At 32.0% G+C, this 20,558-nt stretch overlaps 3 protein-coding genes across 3 annotated transcripts; all 3 read left to right on the top strand.

The window, feature by feature from the left end:
- Positions 1-1,487: 1,487 nt before the first annotated feature.
- Positions 1,488-2,855, top strand: cxcl11.1 (chemokine (C-X-C motif) ligand 11, duplicate 1). The gene is made up of 4 exons (NM_001386779.1): positions 1,488-2,105; positions 2,230-2,353; positions 2,439-2,531; positions 2,638-2,855. Exons 1-4 carry the CDS (start codon positions 2,051-2,053, stop codon positions 2,648-2,650), a joined length of 285 nt encoding a protein of 94 aa, NP_001373708.1. The 5' UTR covers positions 1,488-2,050; the 3' UTR covers positions 2,651-2,855.
- Positions 2,856-11,632: 8,777 nt separating this feature from the next.
- On the top strand, positions 11,633-12,733 carry cxcl11.3 (chemokine (C-X-C motif) ligand 11, duplicate 3). The gene is made up of 4 exons (XM_002662056.8): positions 11,633-11,751; positions 11,863-11,989; positions 12,091-12,180; positions 12,308-12,733. The coding sequence occupies exons 1-4, from the start codon at positions 11,694-11,696 to the stop codon at positions 12,396-12,398; spliced, it is 366 nt and encodes a 121-aa protein (XP_002662102.3). The 5' UTR covers positions 11,633-11,693; the 3' UTR covers positions 12,399-12,733.
- Positions 12,734-17,189: 4,456 nt separating this feature from the next.
- On the top strand, positions 17,190-18,398 carry cxcl11.4 (chemokine (C-X-C motif) ligand 11, duplicate 4). Its single transcript, XM_690954.7, has 4 exons — positions 17,190-17,297; positions 17,568-17,694; positions 17,911-18,000; positions 18,088-18,398. The coding sequence occupies exons 1-4, from the start codon at positions 17,240-17,242 to the stop codon at positions 18,101-18,103; spliced, it is 291 nt and encodes a 96-aa protein (XP_696046.1). The 5' UTR covers positions 17,190-17,239; the 3' UTR covers positions 18,104-18,398.
- Positions 18,399-20,558: the final 2,160 nt, after the last annotated feature.

Here is a 20,558-nt window from a genome sequence, read left to right as displayed (position 1 = left end):
TATAAATAATGTAAAAAACAGCTATATAAATATATTTTAAAATAAAGGTAGAAAGATTGCATTTCAGGACTTGGGCCCTTAGGCTGGAATTGCTTAGAGCCACCCCTGATAATAAGTTCCTTAGTTTTCAAAGCATTTCGTGACTAAACACTCCTTGCATCACATACTGATGTTCTATGTGTTTAAAGTAGGCCCTCTCTAGCTCCTCTTTTACATTGACCATAAGTCCAACCACGGCCGTGTCATCAGAAAGAAAGAAACTTTTTAAAGTTTGGAACAATTCGAAGATGAGTGAATGGTGAGTAAAAAAAAAAACTCACATGTGGGTAAATTATCCATTTAAGTTCTGTCATTTTGCAGTCTAGTCTAATTTTCTACAACAACAGCCTACAAGGGTGTCACAGTGGTGCAGTGGTTAGCACAATCGCCTCACAGCAAGAAGGTTGCTTGTTCAAGCCCCGGCTGGGTCAGTTGGTATTTCTGTGTGGAGTTTGCATGGTCTCCCTGTGTTCACGTGAGTTTCATCTTGGTGCTCCAATTTTCCCCACAGTCCAAAGACATGCTCTATGGGTGAACTGTCTGAAGTGTATGTGTATGTGTGTTTCTCAGTGTTGGCTTGCGGCTGGAAGGGCATACGCTGCGTATGATATATGCTGGATAATTTGGCAGTTCATTTCGCTGTGGCAACCCCTGATTAATAAAGAACTAAGCCAAAAAGAAAATGGATGAATGAACAGCCTACAATACAGATATTGTCATGGTCACATTCATAAAAAAATATAACTTTCAATACGAAAAATGAGAATATAAAATGTGACCTGAACCCTTAGCTGAATAGTACAATCAATTTGCCAGAAAATCTGCCTCCATAAAAAAAAAAAAAAAAAAAAGAGAAGACCTAACAATCTTATCATACACACACAACACAGTGTGTGCAGTTTATGAGAAAAGACCTTTGTTTGCAGTAAGTGAATGCGCAGAAGGCCATCACAGTCATGTTACTAAGTATGCAATTTGAAGGAACGGGACAAACTTACTGTTCTGTAATATACTGTAGTATGAAGATTAATGTTTATTGGTCAGTTAATATTAGTTCAAATACTATTAAATATCTGTGTAGTGTATTAGAATTGTATATGAGTTACTGTTTTAAGTCTATCATAGAATGACATTCTTCAACTTTAATAAGTCAACACAGTTGAGAACGACTGCTAATCCAACACTAAAGAGAAACAATGAAGTATATACATTAACTATTTAAAATGACAGACCATACTCTAATTTTTGACAGTATTTATTTTAGAATTTAAACCCATTTCTTTTACAGTACCTTTAAAAAATTATGATTTCCTCTTTTATATTTAACTTGTTGCTTAGGGAATACGTCAACCTGGACAACATCATTCATAAATTCATTATTTCCATCTATGCTTTGTACAGCTATCTAATCTGAGCATGCAAAGAAATCTAAATACTAAGAAAATCGCCCTAAAAGTTGTCTAAATGAAGTGCAATCCATCTAGCTACTTAAAAATTAAACAAAAATCAAACGCTTTGTTATTTACCTAAAGAAAATGGTCAAATATATTGATAGAACATGATGTTAACTTAATGATTTCTGGCATAAAATAAAATTCCAACTTTGACCCATACAATGTATTTTTGTCTATTCCCACAAATATACCAGTCTTACATAATTCCATGGGTTACAGATTCAACAATTCAATTGTTGGGTAATTAAAAGCAAATAACAAGGTCACATATACTTTGCTTTTGCCCAGTATTGTTTGTTTAAACCCTATAACACGTATAACCCAAACAAAATAATGAAAGCATTCAGATTTAATCTGGACTGCTCTTACTCCTTATTTCCTAGAAACGGTATATAAAAAGGAAGCATGCATGGAACTGGGCCAAATTCTGCCCTGGCCCAACGCATCACATAGGAAAATCCCTTTAAAGCATATAAAATGAGTTCTTGTCGTAACATTTGATCATTCGAAAGTGGTTTAGGGTGGAATGTGAAAGAAGACCATCAGGAAACCGAACAATGAAGACTGTTACTGCTCTGCTTCTTGTCAGTTTAGCTGTTGTTGCTATTGAAGGTAAGATCCTTTTGCTTGCTTTAATATTTGTTGTTTTATTTAATTTATTTATTCTTTAAAAAAGCTTTTTTTGCTTTGTTGTTAAAGATGAATCATTTTCATTATTATTTATATCGTCCTCCAGGGCAGCATATGAAAAGCCAGAGATGTGTGTGTCTTGGTGCTGGACTCAACATGGTGAAGCCAGTGCTGATTGAGAAGATTGAAATTCTCCCTTCAAGTCCATCCTGTGGACATATGGAAGTCATGTAAGAACAATGATAATTCATAGTTAGAATGAAGAAATCCATCCATCTGTATTCTCTTTAATAACTCAACTGTGTATCTGAACAGAGCCACGCTGAAGAATGGAGCTGGAAAACGATGCTTAAATCCAAAGTCCAAGTTTACGAAAAAGATCATTGACAAGATTGAAAAAAATAACCGGTAAGTCTTACCAGTGCCATCACATTTGTTACTGAAGACTTGACCTGAATGTCTCTTTTACATATTTAAACTGAATATTGGAATAATGTTTATGTTGTCTTTGTAGAAACGCTCGGTAAAATGGATGAAGTGGTTCAGCTGCATTTTCGAGTGTCAAGATTGTGGCCAATTTGGAGTTTATTAAAAATATGAGATGTTTTAATGTGTTACAATGTAATTTATTAAATGTATTTTCCCTCTAGCTTAATTTATTTATTCTGATTGTATCGTTTTATTTATTGTCTGATCCAAATCTTCAAATAAAACCTTGTGAAGGTTTCACAATTTTTGCTTGAGTGAATTATTTTTATTATTATTATTGGTTCCTGGTCAGATATTTGTTATATATTTGGTAATGTTTTTAAATATTAGTTATTAGTCATTACTATTTTTCGGCTTAGAAATGACTCACTCTATGGTCAGGATACACTCTTAAATTTTTGGATTGTATTACAGCTTGTGTTATGCTGGGTAAAATATGAAAAAACCCAGTTGGGTTGAAAATATTTTTAATTTAATTAAATTTTAATTTAACTGAAAAAAAAAATTTATCTAAAGGTTGGGTTTGTCCACATTTGACCAAACATTGGTCAGGACAACCCAGAATTATTTAAAGTATAGGCTTTAGATTAAAAATATGTTTTTTTTAAAAAAAGCTGTGGACAAAATAAAAGCACGGTAAACTCAAAAAAAAAAAAAAAAATACAATGTTGGGTCGAATACAGACAAACCCAACCTTTTAGTCAAAAGTGTAATTTAAAGTTAAATTGAAACAAATAAACCAACGTTGGGTTAGGTTACAATAACTCAGCAATTTTTAAAGTATACCCAACAAAACACAACAAATAAACAAAATTAAACATCAAATTCAATTGAAAAGTCTTGTTATTATATAAGAGAAAATAAAGCACAGAAATAATAAATTACGAAAGGAATAGTAAACAAATGCCGTATTGAGAAAGGGACAATGACAGCACTGTAAATGAGTTTCATTTGAGACTATGAGAGTCTTTTCAACACTCATGAGAAAACTGATCTGCCAGAAAAGAGACCTTTCACACAGGACATGTTATTGTGCTGAAAAAAAAAAAAAAAAAATGAAATGGCCATTTGCAAAAGATGCTTGGATTCGCTAAAGCTAGTCCTATATTTATGAAGACTATAAAAGATCTAAATGTATAAATAAAAATGTAGAATAAAAATGTATAATTAAGTAAAATGATAAACACCATTACAAAAAGTAATGCTGAATCTTGCTTGACTGCTTGAAAAGCAAAATTCTTAAAACTTAACAATACAGGTTATAATATAATAGGTTCGGTAAAATATGGACCAATGGTTGGGTTAAATTGGGGTAAAAAATATAAAATGTCCATATTTTACCCAAATCTAAGTTGAAATAGCCCAGAACAATTTAGAGTCTTTGCTACAGTACATTTACCTATATGGGCAAAACCATATATGCAAAGCATTTAATGGTGATTATTCAGCATGAGTTTGCAAAATGTTTTTTCTCTCATAAGCATGAACTTCTTAAGACAAATCTAATCAGGGAAGTGAAAACTGCTTTTGTTTTAATGTCATGATGTCACTAATTTCCATCATCAGAGTATTCTTTGTGATACAAAATATTAGTTTTCACTATAGCCGTTTAAACACTTTGATCACTGATACACATGGATTTTAATGCATCTGTGAGTGTGAATGCTTGTTGCATTTTGTTTAAACATTTTAAAGGATAGTTCACCTAAAAATGAAAATTCTGTCATCATTCTTTCCCCTTTAATTGTTCCAAAGGTTTTGTTTCGTTCTGTTGAACACAAAATAATAAACTTTAAAGAATGTTGGAAACTGTAACCATTAACTTTCACATCAGTATTTGCTTTTCCTATACGGAAGACAAGAGCAACATGCAAGTTGTATCCTACAAAAATAAAATTAATTACAGTAAAATAAATGACACAAGACTGATAAGCATCCAACACTTTGAGTGAAAGCATTTCAAAGAAATGGGAAATTGAAACTGCTGAAAGTGTAACTGGGAACTGTGCCCATGTGTGATGCTGATTTACAAGCAGGGAAACATCTTCAGAGTTTATGGCTTCAAACGGTCATCAAAACCTTCAACAATGAAGACTGCTGCACTTTTGTTTTTCTGGCGTGTCTGCTTGCTACACAAGTGCATGGTGAGAGTTGCCTATTAGGCCCTTCAATACAATTTAATATTTATTTATTCAAAGCCTGTATCTGATAAATACTAGTTTTTATGATGCTGTTCTGCAGATAACAATTCTTCATTTTGATTTCAGGGCAAAAAAAGATTAACAGGTGCTCGTGTGTCGGTAAAGGCCTGGACAGGGTTGTACTGAGGAACATTGAGAAGTTTGAAATCATCCATCCAAGTCCATCTTGTGGAAAACAGGAGTAAGGACAAAAACAACGATTATATGGAGATATTGACACATTCATGCTGTTATTTTAACACATTTAGCTGATCTTTCCTTTTTTTTCAGTGTGACCATGAAGAGCTCATTGCAGAAATGCTTAAACCCAGAGTTTAAATTCACCAAGCCGCTAATCAGGAGGGCTCTTGAAAAGATATTAGTATTTTAACACTTTTTGTAGTCTGTAGTTATCAAATATGATATGGCTATTTCTGAAATTAATCAATTAAATAAAAAGTCTGATGATGAAGTGTGTGTGGTCTTTTCAGGATCCAGCAATAAGCCATTAAAGGACACCCTGTTAGATACTGTAAAACCACCATGGCTGACAGTTTACATGTTGTTTGAGTGTGACTATAGAGATCTGTATAAACCATTGTGAAAAATGAGATTGATAACACATGCAACAGACTGTAGCATAATTAAATATTATATATATATATAATCAGTTTTGCAATTTTATTTTGTATTCCTTTTCTTAGAACCAATAAAAAGCACTGTTATACAGTCCACTTAAGAAGATTAATTGTGTTGTTGTACATCTGTACGTCTACACTTTGAAAATAAAAGGGATTTTCTATTTTTAAAGTTGTCTGTTCCTTTTAACTGAATTATCCACATAATAAGTGTGCCCCTATACGCAAAGATTATTTAAATTTCCAGCTAGATATCAGACACCCTTACCATAAATCACCATCATTTCACAAATCACAAATTATGTAAATTAAGGAGTATGTATGATTGATGAACATGTAAAAAGACTGAAAAATGTCAGATATGGCATGGTCAATGCACAGCATTTATACATTGTATATGTACATGAATCTGAAGAGTTCACACAGGTTAAATATTTACAATCCAAACTGATTATCAAACAGTTTTAGTAATCTTAAGTCATCAAACATGTACAAATCAACATGCATGCTCCGCTATTTGTTAGCTGGTATAATATTTATTGGATACAATGCCATTGTACAACATGTGAAAGCACATTTTTTATTGCACATCATATTTAAATATCTTTTTTAATATGAAACTAAATATATAAACAACAACATTGATTGTATGATATAATTCTTATCATGTGTAATAATAAGCAAAACTTTGAAATAATTTTTGCTCATAATATCTGACATATCTCACATTGAAGGCATTTTTTATTATTTAAGATTTACCAACCTTTTGAGACATGTTCGTTTTGCGTACTTTTTTAAGTCAAGTCTAGTTACAGGTCAAGTAAAGTACTTGGTCAATCATCCTTTTTTAGTTTTGTTCTTGTTTGCTTGTTTTATTATTTTTTTCCATTTTGTGCCCTATTGTGTCTTTAGTTTTCCAGCTCTATTGGGTACAGTTTGGGCTTGTTTTGTTTTCAGATTAAAGACTTTTTGGGGGGAAATTCCCTGCCTGTTCTGCGATTGGGATCTGTTTGTAAACTGTGACAGTGGCTGGAGGTCAGTTTGTGTTTAATTGTGCTTTTTAAAAAAAAACACCACCCATCATTTCTGGCAATACATTGATATAGTAATGAATCATTTAAAGAGCTTATTGTTTTGTTCATTTCCAGATTTCCCAAAAGGACTTTCAGTCTCTCTTTCATTTTCATTTCTCATGCATGATTGTGACATTCAGAATGACTTCAGCACAACTGCTCATGGTCCTATATAAAGAATAAGGTAGTGAAAATACTTGATGATTTTCCAGTTAAAGGAGAAGTGATTTCCGATATCCTGATTTGATGTTTGTTTATGCCTAAATAATTTGGTATTCCAACATTTGATTAGTAAGTGCATTTCATCAGTAAAATACTTTCATTTTTGAAATATTCAATCCACTCTATAAAACATTACTTTAAAATGTCATTTTTGCACAAAAATATGGCCTAAAAAATATGTTTATTTTTCTAAGCCTATGTTGGTAACACTTTATAATAATTACAGACTATGAATCATTTATTAAGCATTAGCAGAGTACATTATTTGTTAAGCATTAACTCTACCTTAATAAACGTTAGTAAGCTGTTTATAACTGCAGCTACAAATGCTGTATTCTTGACCTATAACCATATTTATAATGTGCTAAACAATTGTACTTTCATACATTGTTTTCTAAGATAAATGATTAATAAACTATTCAAATTAACGTTTATATATCTTATTATTCAGGCATATACTAATAGTTAATTTGTATGTTAACAACTGCTTTAATAACTCAACTTCATGCAGTTTTGCAACCTAATCTTAAGTGAGGACTATTTATGCTTTATAAATACCTTATAAATGACAATTAAAGGCTTGGTATCAAATGAATAATAACCTTTGCAGTCTTATCAAAATGTAAAAATAAAATTGCATAAAACAACAACAATATACTAATTTAACAATATAATAGGATGCAGTGTTTAAACTGTATCATCATTTTATTTTAGATAAGGTTGCAAAGATTATTTTTTTTATTTGATATAGTTTCATTTGTGTATCTTCAAACGAATAGAAATTAATAAAGTCGTTCATTTTCTTTTTTCTAGAATTTAACTGAGCCTTTAATTGTCATTTATAAGGCATTTATAAAGCATAAACAGTCCTCACTCTAGATTAGGTCACAAAACAGAAGTCGAGTTAATAAAGCATTCACAAATTTTACAAATTAACTATTAGTACATGCCTGAATAGTAAGAATTAGAAATGTTCATTTGAATAGTTTACTAATCATTTACTAACTCGTTCTGAATGATCTTAAAAAACAACTATGCTTAAATAACTGGTTTGTTAATAATGCAGAGCTTAATTTAGTAATGAAAAATAAATCATTAACAAAGTATGAAAGTACAATTATTAAGCACATTATAAATATGCTTGTACGTAAAAAACAGAGCATTTGCGGGTCAGACATGCGAGTCCGTGACCAGCACCCCATGGCTGCCCACCCTCATTGGACTATATATCCACACCCCCTGTTCCCATCCCCTGTGGCAATGTTATGTCTTGTTTGCATGTTTATGTGCTGATTGCGGGGCTTTTTTTTCCCCTGATCTCAAGAGCAAGATGATCTCCCCTAATTCAAGAGCAAGGTGAGAGGGAGGTTTTTTTGCCTCCCTCTCCTAAAATGTATCTTACTTCCTTTTTCTAAATGCTACCTCCTGTGACCTGTCTTCCCCTGAAAATTCTGATGTTTGTGTACGGTTGGGGGGCTTCAATTTCACTACACGAAAGGTTATGTGACAAGTAAAGGCCTGATTTCATTTGATTTGTTGCTGCAGTTATGAACTGCTAACTAACATTTATTAATTTTATGCTCAACAGATTATTAATTCACTATTTGCTGATGCTTAATAAATGGTTCTTAGTGTGTTGTTATTATAAAGTATTACTCATTTGTTTTTTTGGTAAGTTTTTCTAAATGTTACGACTCATCACTTGATCCAGGGCTAATTAGAGAAATCGTATTGTTCAAATGCTTACATCTTTAACCAAAATTGAGGTCAGCATTTCTTTCTCTTCTGCATATGACCTACAGTATAATGTTTATGGTGACTTATAAAAATAAAGAGGTAGTGAAATTATTTAACCATCTTCCACAGAAAATACGCTTGGTCCTGCATGTGTTTCTTACTGACATTGTAAAATAAATCCAACATTTACAATCAAACCAGCAAATCCAGCTGATCTCAACCGCACTTTCAAAGATCTGTAATTCAAGCATGTGTTGAACAGCGAGTAAATAAAGAATGTTGTCAGCAGTGGTGTAAAGTAACACATCACAAATACTCAAATTACTGTAATCGAGTAGATTTTCTCAGGAATTGTAAGCAGGTTTAAAAATATGTACTTTCACTTTTCCTTGAGTATATAGTTAGTCCTATATCAGTCATTTTACTAATTTACATTACCTTGCAGTCACTACTATATTTTTTCTTGTCTATGGAGATTGGCTAAGAAGAAAAATCAGTCCTGTGATTCCTGTCCAGTCAAATAGCACATAGAAAGTAAATCGCTTACAAGCATGAGCACTTTTAAAATGCAGCAAACTGTTTGGAAGCATTAAAAGTGTCCAAGAAGATGTCCAAAATCGCAGTGATTCAGAGACTGCATGTAACTGATGAGAAGTCTGAACAGAATTTCACTGACTAAAATAGTCAAATAGTTTTAGACAATAACTAAATGCACTACATAATGTTACATTTACACATCCCTGCACAAATTTCATTAATGCATCAGCCTTTAACAATGTAATACTCACTACTCTTGAGTACTTTTAAAAGGTCTACTGTTTCTCATACTTTGATGAATATTTACAACAGATACCTTCACTCCACAGCATTTTTGGGCAAATAATGGTGCTTTTACTTGAGTATGATTTTTTGTACATTTTCCACCACTGGTTTTCAGTCATTAGATAGCAGATAAATATTCATTAAATTCATCTAGAAAGTTTTTCTAATTAGAAAGAAGATTTTTCAAGTTATCATTCTTCACTGTAAAATGCAGGGTTCCACACAATTCATTCATGTTTTTCCAACACAAATTGATTAAGTTGACTTAACACTTTTAACAAATTTGTGAGGATTGAACATAAAAAATTAAGTTGTCCCAATGAAATCTTAAGAATTTTGTTGTTTCAGCTCACTTTAAATAAGTAGTTTGAATGAGCAAAAAATATATACTAATTTGAGTATTGAGTTACACTGAAAATGATGACCAGCAGTTAGGTTAAGTCTGGTTTAGAGATAGATGCGAGACCTATTTAGAAAAACTAAAGCAGTTTGAATAAAGCTGAGGCTATAGCATTTATATTTTTTTCAATTGTTTTGGAGAGTTTCACACATTTTAAAATGTTCGATATAACATTGCTGAAAAATTTTGTTAAACTTATCCTTTATTTGAAAAGATTGAGAGACAAACAGTTTTTATCTGGATATGTTCTCTCTGTGCTTGTTTATAATATAGGTAAGGTTTTTTTGTAACTTTATTTTGTTTTTTGTTTTGCACGGTAAAAAAAATCTGTAAATTAGCAGTTTTTCATATTTTGTAACTTCAATTAACTGTCAGTACTTTTTCTGTTATTTTCCAGGCTTATTTCTTTATATATTGTTTCCTGTACTACTAATTATATTATATTCATTCACAGCGGAATGAACCACCAACTTATCCAGCTCATGTTTTACGCAGCAGATGCCCTTCCAGCTGCTACCCATCCCTGGGAAACATCTATACACATTCATTTGCACCAATTTAGTTTACCCAATTCATCTCTACTGCATGTCTTTGGACTGTGGGGGAAACTAGAGCACTCGGAGGAAAGCCACATGACCACAGGGAGCACATGCAAAATCCACACAAAAACGCCAACAAACCCAGCCGAGGCTCAAATCAGCAACCTTCTTGCTGTGAGGCGACAGCACTACCTACTGCGCCACTGCATCACTCTATATTATATTATATTATATTATATTATATTATATTATATTATATTATATTATATTATATTATATTATATTATATTATATTATATTATATTTGCTGTACAGATGAGACATGACCATTTTCAAGATGTCTTCACCTCCAGAATGCAGAATGCGAATAGCCTCCACTGGCACCCTATTATATTATATTATATACTTAATTATATAGTAGTACTTAAAACGACTAAAATGTCAACAGAATTCACTTTTTTAACTGTGTCAATTACAATGGACATCACTTGTCAGCTCATGTTTTTGTGGTCCCTGTGCATTTAATCTAATTTAATGCCTGCAGTCCATGAGAGTTGACAATTGTCATCCAGTCAAATGACAGTAAGGCTCGACATGTTGCAATTGAAAAAAAATAAAAAATACACTAGACTGAAAAGCAGCAAGGCATCATTTCACTCCAGACACAGACATAAGCTCCATTTAATATATATATATATAAATATACTGACCTCCATTGAAATGAACAAATGTATATATATATATATATAAACACAACTTTAAATAAATGGAAAACTCTTGTGATCCACAAAATACAGAAACTGTTAAATAACAGCAACTTGTTTTCCATATCAGTTTTTCTTTTTCTTTTTGGGTTGTGTCTCTCTGAGATAATGCATATCTTTGTTCATTATTGACTTCAGTTCTTTGTCAATAAATTAAATTAAATTAAAATTCTCTCATTTTGTCTTTTGGTCTGATGGTCTAACAGTCTTTGGTTATTTAATCAGTTTGATTTCATCTCAATCTTAGTGGGTCTGTTTCTTTATGCAAACTACAGAGTTAATGCATAAAAGCTAAGGGTTGGCATAAATGCATTTGCATGCGTTGCTTCGTCTTTTTAATAATTTATAGTGTGTTTTAAGTTTTGCTTTTGCAAAGTTTTGGCCCATGATGGTTTCCCAACAAAGAAAATTGTGCATGAATATTTTAGAGTTATTATTAAAAATTTTCTTCTTCATTCAGGGAAAGTTCAACTCAGTGTGCCCTAAATCATATACCTTTTCTTCAAGAAGGTTCAGGTCAGTGTTTCTGAGAAATCATAATAAAAAAAGAAAAAGCAGAGGAAGTTGGAGCACAAATGGGAAGTAAAACTGGGGGGAAGCCCCTGATGCTCCAGTATTTAATTGAACTCCTTCGGATCCTCAGTCATAATCTGACTGACCCAGACGAGCTCAGTTCATCTAGAACAAGAACAAGAACAAGAAGACCATGAAGACTCTTGCAGCTTTTCTTCTTCTGACCTGCCTGATCGCTGGAAAGGTGAACGGTGAGTTTCAGAAACGCATCAATATCATTCAGCTCATGTATCTTTTCTCATGCTGAGGTTTTTTAAGTTAAATTAAATATGAAACATTAAATATATATATATCATTTCCAGGTCAAGACAACACTTCAAGAGCCAGGTGCTTCTGTGCTGACAAAGGCATAAACATGGTTTTATTGAAGAATATTGAGAAGGTGGAAATCTTCCCTCCGAGTCCATCTTGCAACAAAAATGAGATTGTGTAAGCATATGGCATAACTTTTCTATACAGTTTTTAAAAATTATTTTAAATGAAGTTTATCAGCTTCATGTAATATCTGCATCTCTTTTGATCTTTCACAGTGTGACTCTGAAAAACGGTGCAGGACAGAAATGCTTGAATCCAGACTCAAAATTCACCCAAAATGTTGTCTTAAAGGCTATTGGGAAAAGGTGAGAATTTCTGCTTATGTATATTTATGTCTGCTTCACAAATATATTCACCACAAACAAAACAGGCAATTTAACAGGACCCCCAAACTAAAATAGTTATTAAATGAAATGTTTCTTGTGTTTGCAGGATGCAGCAGTCTGTGCCACACAGTACAACAACTGGCACAGTGAAGAGCTCCATGACTTCATCAACATCAGCACCGACTGCCTTTAAATGATTCCTGACATATCTGCTGTATTTATACACTGCCAAATTCAATTGTGTTTTACTTAAGTAATCTTCAAAATCTTTAAAATGTTTGCTAATGCATCAGCTGATTTCCTGACTACTGAGTTTTGAAAATTCAAGTTCTCTAAAAACAAATAACTGAACAATGTGTCATATGTACAGTTTTTTAAATAGTTTGCTAAATTACAGTATTTTTGTAAAAAAAAAAAAATGTGTCAAATAAAGCTTTTCTATCTACAAATGATGTGTTCTCTCCCATTTCATAATTGTTCTTGCATTCTACGATTCCAAACTGTAATTAAAACTATGTTCATAGTAAACAACAGCTCTGTGAGCATCATGCATTCATGATTATTACTATTGTAAACAGTATTTCAACATACATTTTAAGTGAGTTGAACTCTCCTGTTTTGATCTCTCTTTACAATGCATACATGATGTAATATTCAAGATTAACAAGCAAATTCCCACAATAGTTTTGCATATTCGAGTAAGTTTTAAACCCCCTCTCAAGAGTGTAATTCATGAAAGAAAAAGAAAACTTCAAAGTTCAGCCAAAGACACTGACAGTGAAATTTAGTCTTAGGGCTCTATTTTAATGATCTAGGTGCAAAGTCTAAAGCGCATGGCACAAAATCATTAAGGGCATGTCTGAATCCACTTTTGCTGTTTTAAAAGACAGAAAAATATGGTCTGTGCCCTGGCACATGGTCTAACAGAGCTGTGCTTATTCACTTAATGAGTTAAGGGTGTGTTTGGAGCATAACGTACATTAAACAAATCAGAGTCTCATCTCCCATTAAGAGTCAGTTGTGTTGTGCCATGGCACATTTGTAATATTACATGGCAGACTTTATAAGAGGAAAAACTTAATGCTTCACTAGTGAGAAAACAGTTAAACAGACCATCTGCAGCGCAAGGATAAAGAATGAGCCTCTTCTTTTCAGCCTCTTTACTTTCTCTTTACTTTTCCACTTTACTCCTTTACATTAGTAGATAAGGAAACGGTGGAAACTTACTCCACTGAAGACATCCATTAGCCTACATATTTAATTTTGTTTAAGCGCAAAGATTTGTTTCAAAACTATTTCTACATTCAGTTTTCCAGCAAACGAATAAATGAACAATAATAAAGAAGTGTGGTCAAAAAAAGTTATATCCAAACACACGTCCTGTTCTTATGCTCCATATGGTGATGCATATGTCTGCTACACAAAACATTTGCCTGTGAAACAATTGATAGTCTTGGTATAATGGTAAATACATTCAGGTTCTTGTATAGAAACGAAAACCTTACAAATAGTCCATATAAAGTATCTGCAATGCACAATAGTGACACAAGTAACAAGACAAAACATTATCACTCACATTTGCAGTATTATGTTCTAAAGTAGTTACGTCATATTTTTGTTTCATTCTCTCTCCATGTGTAAAGTCTGTAGTAAATTGTTTGAAAGAAATCTGCAATAAAATAAACTAAAGTAAAGTTTCTTTCTGATGCAATCAGGAACTTTATTAAAAATAAACTGACTAATTCCTATGAGATCTGAAGGAAACCAATGCAACTGTTTTCGACTTATGAATTAGGCATTGAACTTCTGCAGAAGAGGTTTTTCATCACATTATTGCGTAATCAAATTAATTTCAAAAGGAGTCACTTTGGCTGATTGGTAATGAAAGCTGTTTTAAACTAAAAGGGGAAGTTTTGAGTACTGAAACTTACATAATGATAGAGGGCCAGAAAATATCAAAGGAGATTTGATTTCTTTATTAACGATCATTAGTTTGACATTAATAAAAGCAGTTATAGTCATTTAGTTCAGGAGTGTCTAAAAATATCCACCTTTTCCCGCATGTGACTAGTGTGTTTTAAATAATGGGTTTCAAATAAAAAAAACTCTGTATTCAAAATCATTAAGGTTGCATACAAATATTACATCAAGTGAAAGCTGAGTGAGAGCAATGTTTGGCTTTGTGCTTTATTTATTTTATCTTACATAAAAAAGCACATTGTATTTTACTGCTTGGTATTTTAACATGATATTATCACAAGCAAATCTGTGGTCAACGCACTATTGAGTTCATTGTGTTTGGTTTCTTCAGATTTCTTTTTTCTTTAAATTCCCTACAGTGCAGCAATATTCAACATATGTCTTTACTACTGCATCTCATCTAAAGTTTTGGGGGCATTCATGGTCTGCTGATAGTAATTTGTTATAATTGTTTAATTTATTATAATCATGGTAATTCATTCTAACATCATGGGGCGTAGAAAAGAAAAGGTGATTTCCTATACCTCAACTGAACACACCTAATCCAGCTCAAACTTAAATAAGTCTATATGATGCATATTTTAATGTCGAACAAATCAAATTCCAATGCATTTTTAAATCAAAAATACAAACCACCTCCCAGTTTGAGGAACTAAAACCAAATACCAAATACTGTACATCTGCTTAAAAACACTCTCACTTAAAGGGATAGTTTACCCAAAAATACATTTTTACTCCCTATTCATTTATACTTAAGTGGTTCTTATGAGTTTCTTTCTTCTGTTAAATATAAAAACAGATATTTTAAGGAAATCTGAAAACCTGTAACTTCCATAAAAAAGAAAAAAAGTTCCAAAAGAAAAACAACTAAGTCAGTGGTTACAAGTGTCTAGCTTTGTCCTAAATATCTGCTTTTATGTTCAACGAAAGAAAGTCAGACAGATTTGAAACAAGTAAAGGCTGAGTAAATGATGACAGAATTTTTATTTTTGCCTTTTCATGTTTTTTTCTAGCTGCCTCTTGCAAATATAATAAAGACTTTAAACAAATAAGTGTCTTGAGAAATATGCTTACTGTATTTTTTATAGTTAATTGATGAAAATATTAGTCAGAATATAATGAGCAAAGAGGACTACAGAAATTAGTGTTAATTACAGGCTCCAATACTATTTGTGCTGTTTTGACATGTACCATGGAGGGAAAAAAGTGTGTTAAAAATTATACCAGTCCCATTTCCAGAATTCAATAAATCACAACATGACTTTCAGTAATAGAGACATTTAAAATAAATTGGGCAATTTAAATTAAATGATAGTGAAAGCTACTAACCGCTGACCAACTGTAGCGCTGGTCTGTGTACTGGTTTGTGGTTCAGCCAACGCACGAGGCTAATATTCAGACCAACACCGCAGTTTACTCAATAGTGCATGTACACTTTCAGACACAATACACTGAAGTTAATTACAGACACATTATGCTGCAAAAAAGTTTGGAAATGTCCAACTTATTCATCGTATAGATAATATACTGATGACGGTAAACTTCAGTTGTAAACCTTACAATTAAATCAGTCATAAAATGGGTACAATTAATTATGTAATTAGGTTGAGTGTTGGCTGGATTATGAGCAAGTTTTTTGTTTTTATTGTTGTTTATTGCTTTGGATATATAGTTGAAATCAGAATTTTTAGCCACCCTTTGATTTTTTTTCTTTCTTTTTAAAATATTTCCTAAATGTTTAACAAATGTTTACAGTATGTCTGATAATACTTTTTCGTCTGGAGAAAGTCATTGTTTTATTTTGGCTATAAAAGCTGTCTTTAATTTTTTAAAGACCATTTTAAGTTCAAAATTATTAGCCCCTATAAACTATATATATATATATATATATATATATATATATATATATATATATATATATATATATATATATATATATATATGTATATATGTATATATGTATATAAATATATATTTATACACACACACACATTTTTATATATATAGTCTACAGAACAAGCCTTTGTTACAATAACTTGCCTAATTACCCTAACCTGCCTAGTTAACCTAATTAACCTACTTAAGCCTTTAAATATCACATTAAGCTGTATAGAAGTGTCTTAAAAAATATCTAGTCAAATATTATTTACTTTCATCATGGCAAAAATAAAATAAATCAGTTATTAAAGATGAGTTATTAAAACTATTATGTTTAGAAATGTGTTGAAGAAATCTTCCCTCCGTTAAACAGAAATTTCCTTGCTCTGTTAAACATAATTTGGGAAATGTTTAAAAAAGAAAAAAAAAATCAACGGGAGGCTAATAATTCTGACTTCAACTGCATATTGTCCTCAGTATATAGATAGAAGTTGTATGCTATATGTTATACTTTTTGACATTTTGTTTTCTATCTCATAAGATGATTCAGTGCAAATGTGAAATGTTTAAATAACGCAAACAATATCGAGACCATTATCTGGCCTTTTTGAACTAACCTGTTCGACTAACTCATTTACAATGGCATCACTATTTACCATTATATAAAGGCAATAGAATTTTTTTTCTGAAATATAGTATAATATAAAAAGCTTTAGCTTGACTCAATTGACATTTTACTGGAGTAGCACTGAAATAACGATTCACAAAAAATGCTCTACTATTAATATCTACAGTACAGTGTTTACAGTGTGGAGAAAAATGTTACACAATTTTTATTCCAAACAGCCATTGTCTGCTGAGCATATACTGATAGCCTATTTAAGGAAACGAGACAATAACAAAAAAAAACTGTATTATTGCAATAATGATTAACAGTCAAATATTGTCACAATAATTATACTTTTTTTTAATTGCATCATTTCTGTAAATGAGGCAATTAACTGCTGCATGCAGTATTTTGAAAAGAAACTGTTTCTGAGAAATGATAAGTACAGTTGCTGGACTGTCGAAACTGACCAATTTTCAGGGAGGGAAATACCCTTTTAAGAAAATAAAAACTCACATGAAACAAGCAATCCCTCACTTTATTACTCAGTCATTAAGAAGGTAAAAGCACAAGATGAAAACCTTGGCAGCTGTGGTTCTTCTAGGCTACCTGCTTGTGATAAAAGTGGAAGGTGAGTTTTTTATGGAGAAAGTCTAAAATTCTAAATTCTGGAGAATCTAGTTTTTTTAATATTAATATTTTGAAACTATATTAGCATGGCATGGTAGCTACACTGCAAAACAAACTTACAATTGTAAGGTGTGAGTTGACTCAAATTTTACCTCAAGTACTGCACTAGACTCGATTTAAGTTCAATCAACTAAAAAAGTTGTCTTACAATTTTAAATAGATTAGACTTTGTTTTACAGTGTATAATTGATAAATTGTGTTGATTTCATAGGCCAGGCGAGAGCTCCAAGGAGCAGGTGTCTCTGTGCTGACAAAGGTGTAAATATGGTTTCTCCAAAACTGATTGAGAAGGTTGATATCATACCACCGACCCCTTCTTGTGGAAACCTGGAGATTGTGTAAGTAAAAATAAGATTTCTTCTATACTGTACATTTGTGTTTAAATTTGAAGTGTTTATATCGTATGCAAAAATAGATAACTTCATTTATAATTGTGTTTTTATACTGTGCACTGAAAAGTTGGATTGATTTGCAGACAACTCTTCATGCAGTATAACTAAAACATGCAGCAATCTGTCTTTTTTACTATTATTTTGTTTTTCTACCTTGTGTAGTGTGACTCTGAAAAATGGTGCAGAGCCGAAATGTTTAAGTCCAGATTCTAAATTCACACAGAAATACCTCATGAAGGCTCTTGAAAAGAGGTTAGTGTAACCCAATATTATTAAGCCTATATTTTGTTTATGCGTTTGTAAAGACACTCATGATCAGCTGTTTCTGATTGTTTACAGGACCCTGCAGAAGTAACAGACTACAACAATAATCCTGATGTTTTTAAAAGTAAAAAACACAATGATATGCCCATGCAATATTAAACTATAGCAGATATCTTTTTCTTTGACTTTTTTTATTTTAGGATGTCTAAATGCATCTTCTTTATCTAATAAACATGATAATTGATATGTGTTGGTAATTTTTATGTAACACAAAATATGCATTATGGTGTCATATGTAATGTCATAGCAAGTAAAGCATTTGTGACTGTGATTTTTTTCTTATTCTGTGTAGTAAACAATGCAAAATAAAATAAAAAGCAAGCATTAAAAAGAGTGTGTTGTATAATTATCCAGTGTGCAAGAATTATATTCAATTTCTTAACATTACATTTTGAACATTTTGTTACATTTTCAAATTGTTTTCCATATTTACAATGTGAACAATATTTAGAAGAATATTTAGTGAATATTCAAATGTTGTTATATGAAGCAAAGGTGCAAACCCCTGAGAATATAAAGTGTTTATTTATTATTTAATTTAATTATATAACTATACAGAGAAAGAGTCCAATACAGGTTTAAGTGGCATGACGATGGTGAAGAGCATTCACTTGAAATTGTAAATGTTAATTCTACCAGCATGCATTTGAATAACTGAATAGTGCTGTGGAGTTTTCAGTCTAATTACTGTTATATAATAATTATATCATTCATTTAATATGTATTATATTAGTATGTTTATTGTAGTTTTGCTTTTTTCTGTTTTAAATCTGTGAATATATTTTGTAAAGCTCTGTGTGGAAGGTGAAGATGTCACTGCCTTTCACTGATTTTTACAGCAAGATTAAAAAAATTATATACAAAGCCAAGAAAATATCAGATGCATCAAACAGATCAGATAAGAACATTCAAGATGATTTTATATGCATGTTGGTGTTGTGTTTCTGCTCTGGAATTTCAGTGAATAATATTTGGCAAGGTTGACTCTAAAGTTCCAACTAGCAACTTCTACAACTTCTATCAAGTTCTAGAACTATTCTGCTAACATAATCAAATAATCATTAGCTCTCATGTTGTCTTCATTCCCAGATCACACATTTGGACCCCAGCTTTTTACAGAATACGAAATATACATTTATAATGATATACATGATCATTTCTGTTGTTGTTGTTGTTGTTGTTTACTACTTTTTGTTGTTTACTTCTTAATATTTACGCTCAGGCTGTACATGTTGACCACATAACTACTCAAATACACCGTTTGTGGGGATAATGTAATAAATGTGATGACCATATATGTCCAGCAGAGGCTGAAAAATCCATTATTTCTTCTTGATGTGATCAAATGTGGTATTGTTGGGAAATACAAAACTAAACATTATTTTGAAAATTCAATAAAACTAGTATTTTGACAAAGTTTGTAGTGTTTTAATATGAGTGTCATCAGTCTGTAGGATTTTAATTGCCAGTGTAAGGTCCATCCAGTTGGTCCAATGACGTTGTCCAATGGTGGATGAAGGTTCATTGCATGTTCGGTCTTTCCAGTGCACAATGTTGAATTATATTAAACTTAACTCATATCTGACTCCAATTTTAGTATGAGGTGGTTTAGAATATTAATATATTTATCCTCGTTTTATCTGACTCCAATTATAAAACATTAAGAAGGTTGTATCAATATATAATTTAGATAAATGTTTGAACCTTCTGTCTTCACTAGTAACTATTACATTCGTTCATTCGGGTGCTCATGTCGCTCAGAGAAATCGCCTCGGCCGAGGGCGTCCCTCACGGTCACACTCTGGTCAGTCTTGAATATTAAACAGAGGTAATTGACTAATACTTTAGATGGCCGCTACCAGCGCGCTCGTTCTAAAATATTTTAGTTAGTCCCGCTTAGGTGTACACCTTTGAGTTAAGACTATTTCATTTCTAATTAGAGGTTAGGGCATTAATATAAATGTACCCGACTACTGGACTCTATAGTAACTTTGGTTTTCACCAAGCCCATGGTTTCCCATATGAACTTAATTTAGAATAATATTACCTTCAAACAAAGGTCGGGCACCCAATCTAGGTTAGTCATGCAACAACTTGTTGACCTAGACGGAAGTTAACGCCCTTTCCACCTAAGTACACTTGAATCAATATCAAGAGTCAGTCGGATCCCTAAAACACAATTAGTGTGCCCAATTCTCCATCTCAACTGGATTTTAGTCCGTCTACTGACCTGACGCAAGACGTGCGGAAACAAGGATACAGCGTAATCAACTTGACTTAATAATTACAGAGTGAGCAAAATATGGTCAAACATTACAATTTATTAGTCAGGTAAATGTATTATGCCAATTTAATCAGTCAATTCATAAATGATCAATACTAAACATCAAATTATTAAAGATAAATTCAAGATGAAAAGATGCATACCTGACTTCAAATTATACATAACGTAGAGCGTAAGCTCCATGCTACGGGCTGATCTGGTT

This window comes from Danio rerio, chromosome 5 (genome assembly GCF_049306965.1).
Source record: "Danio rerio strain Tuebingen ecotype United States chromosome 5, GRCz12tu, whole genome shotgun sequence".
NCBI lineage: Eukaryota > Metazoa > Chordata > Actinopteri > Cypriniformes > Danionidae > Danio > Danio rerio.
Note: the sequence above shows the minus strand (reverse complement) of the source record. Positions and strands in the feature narration are given on the sequence as shown.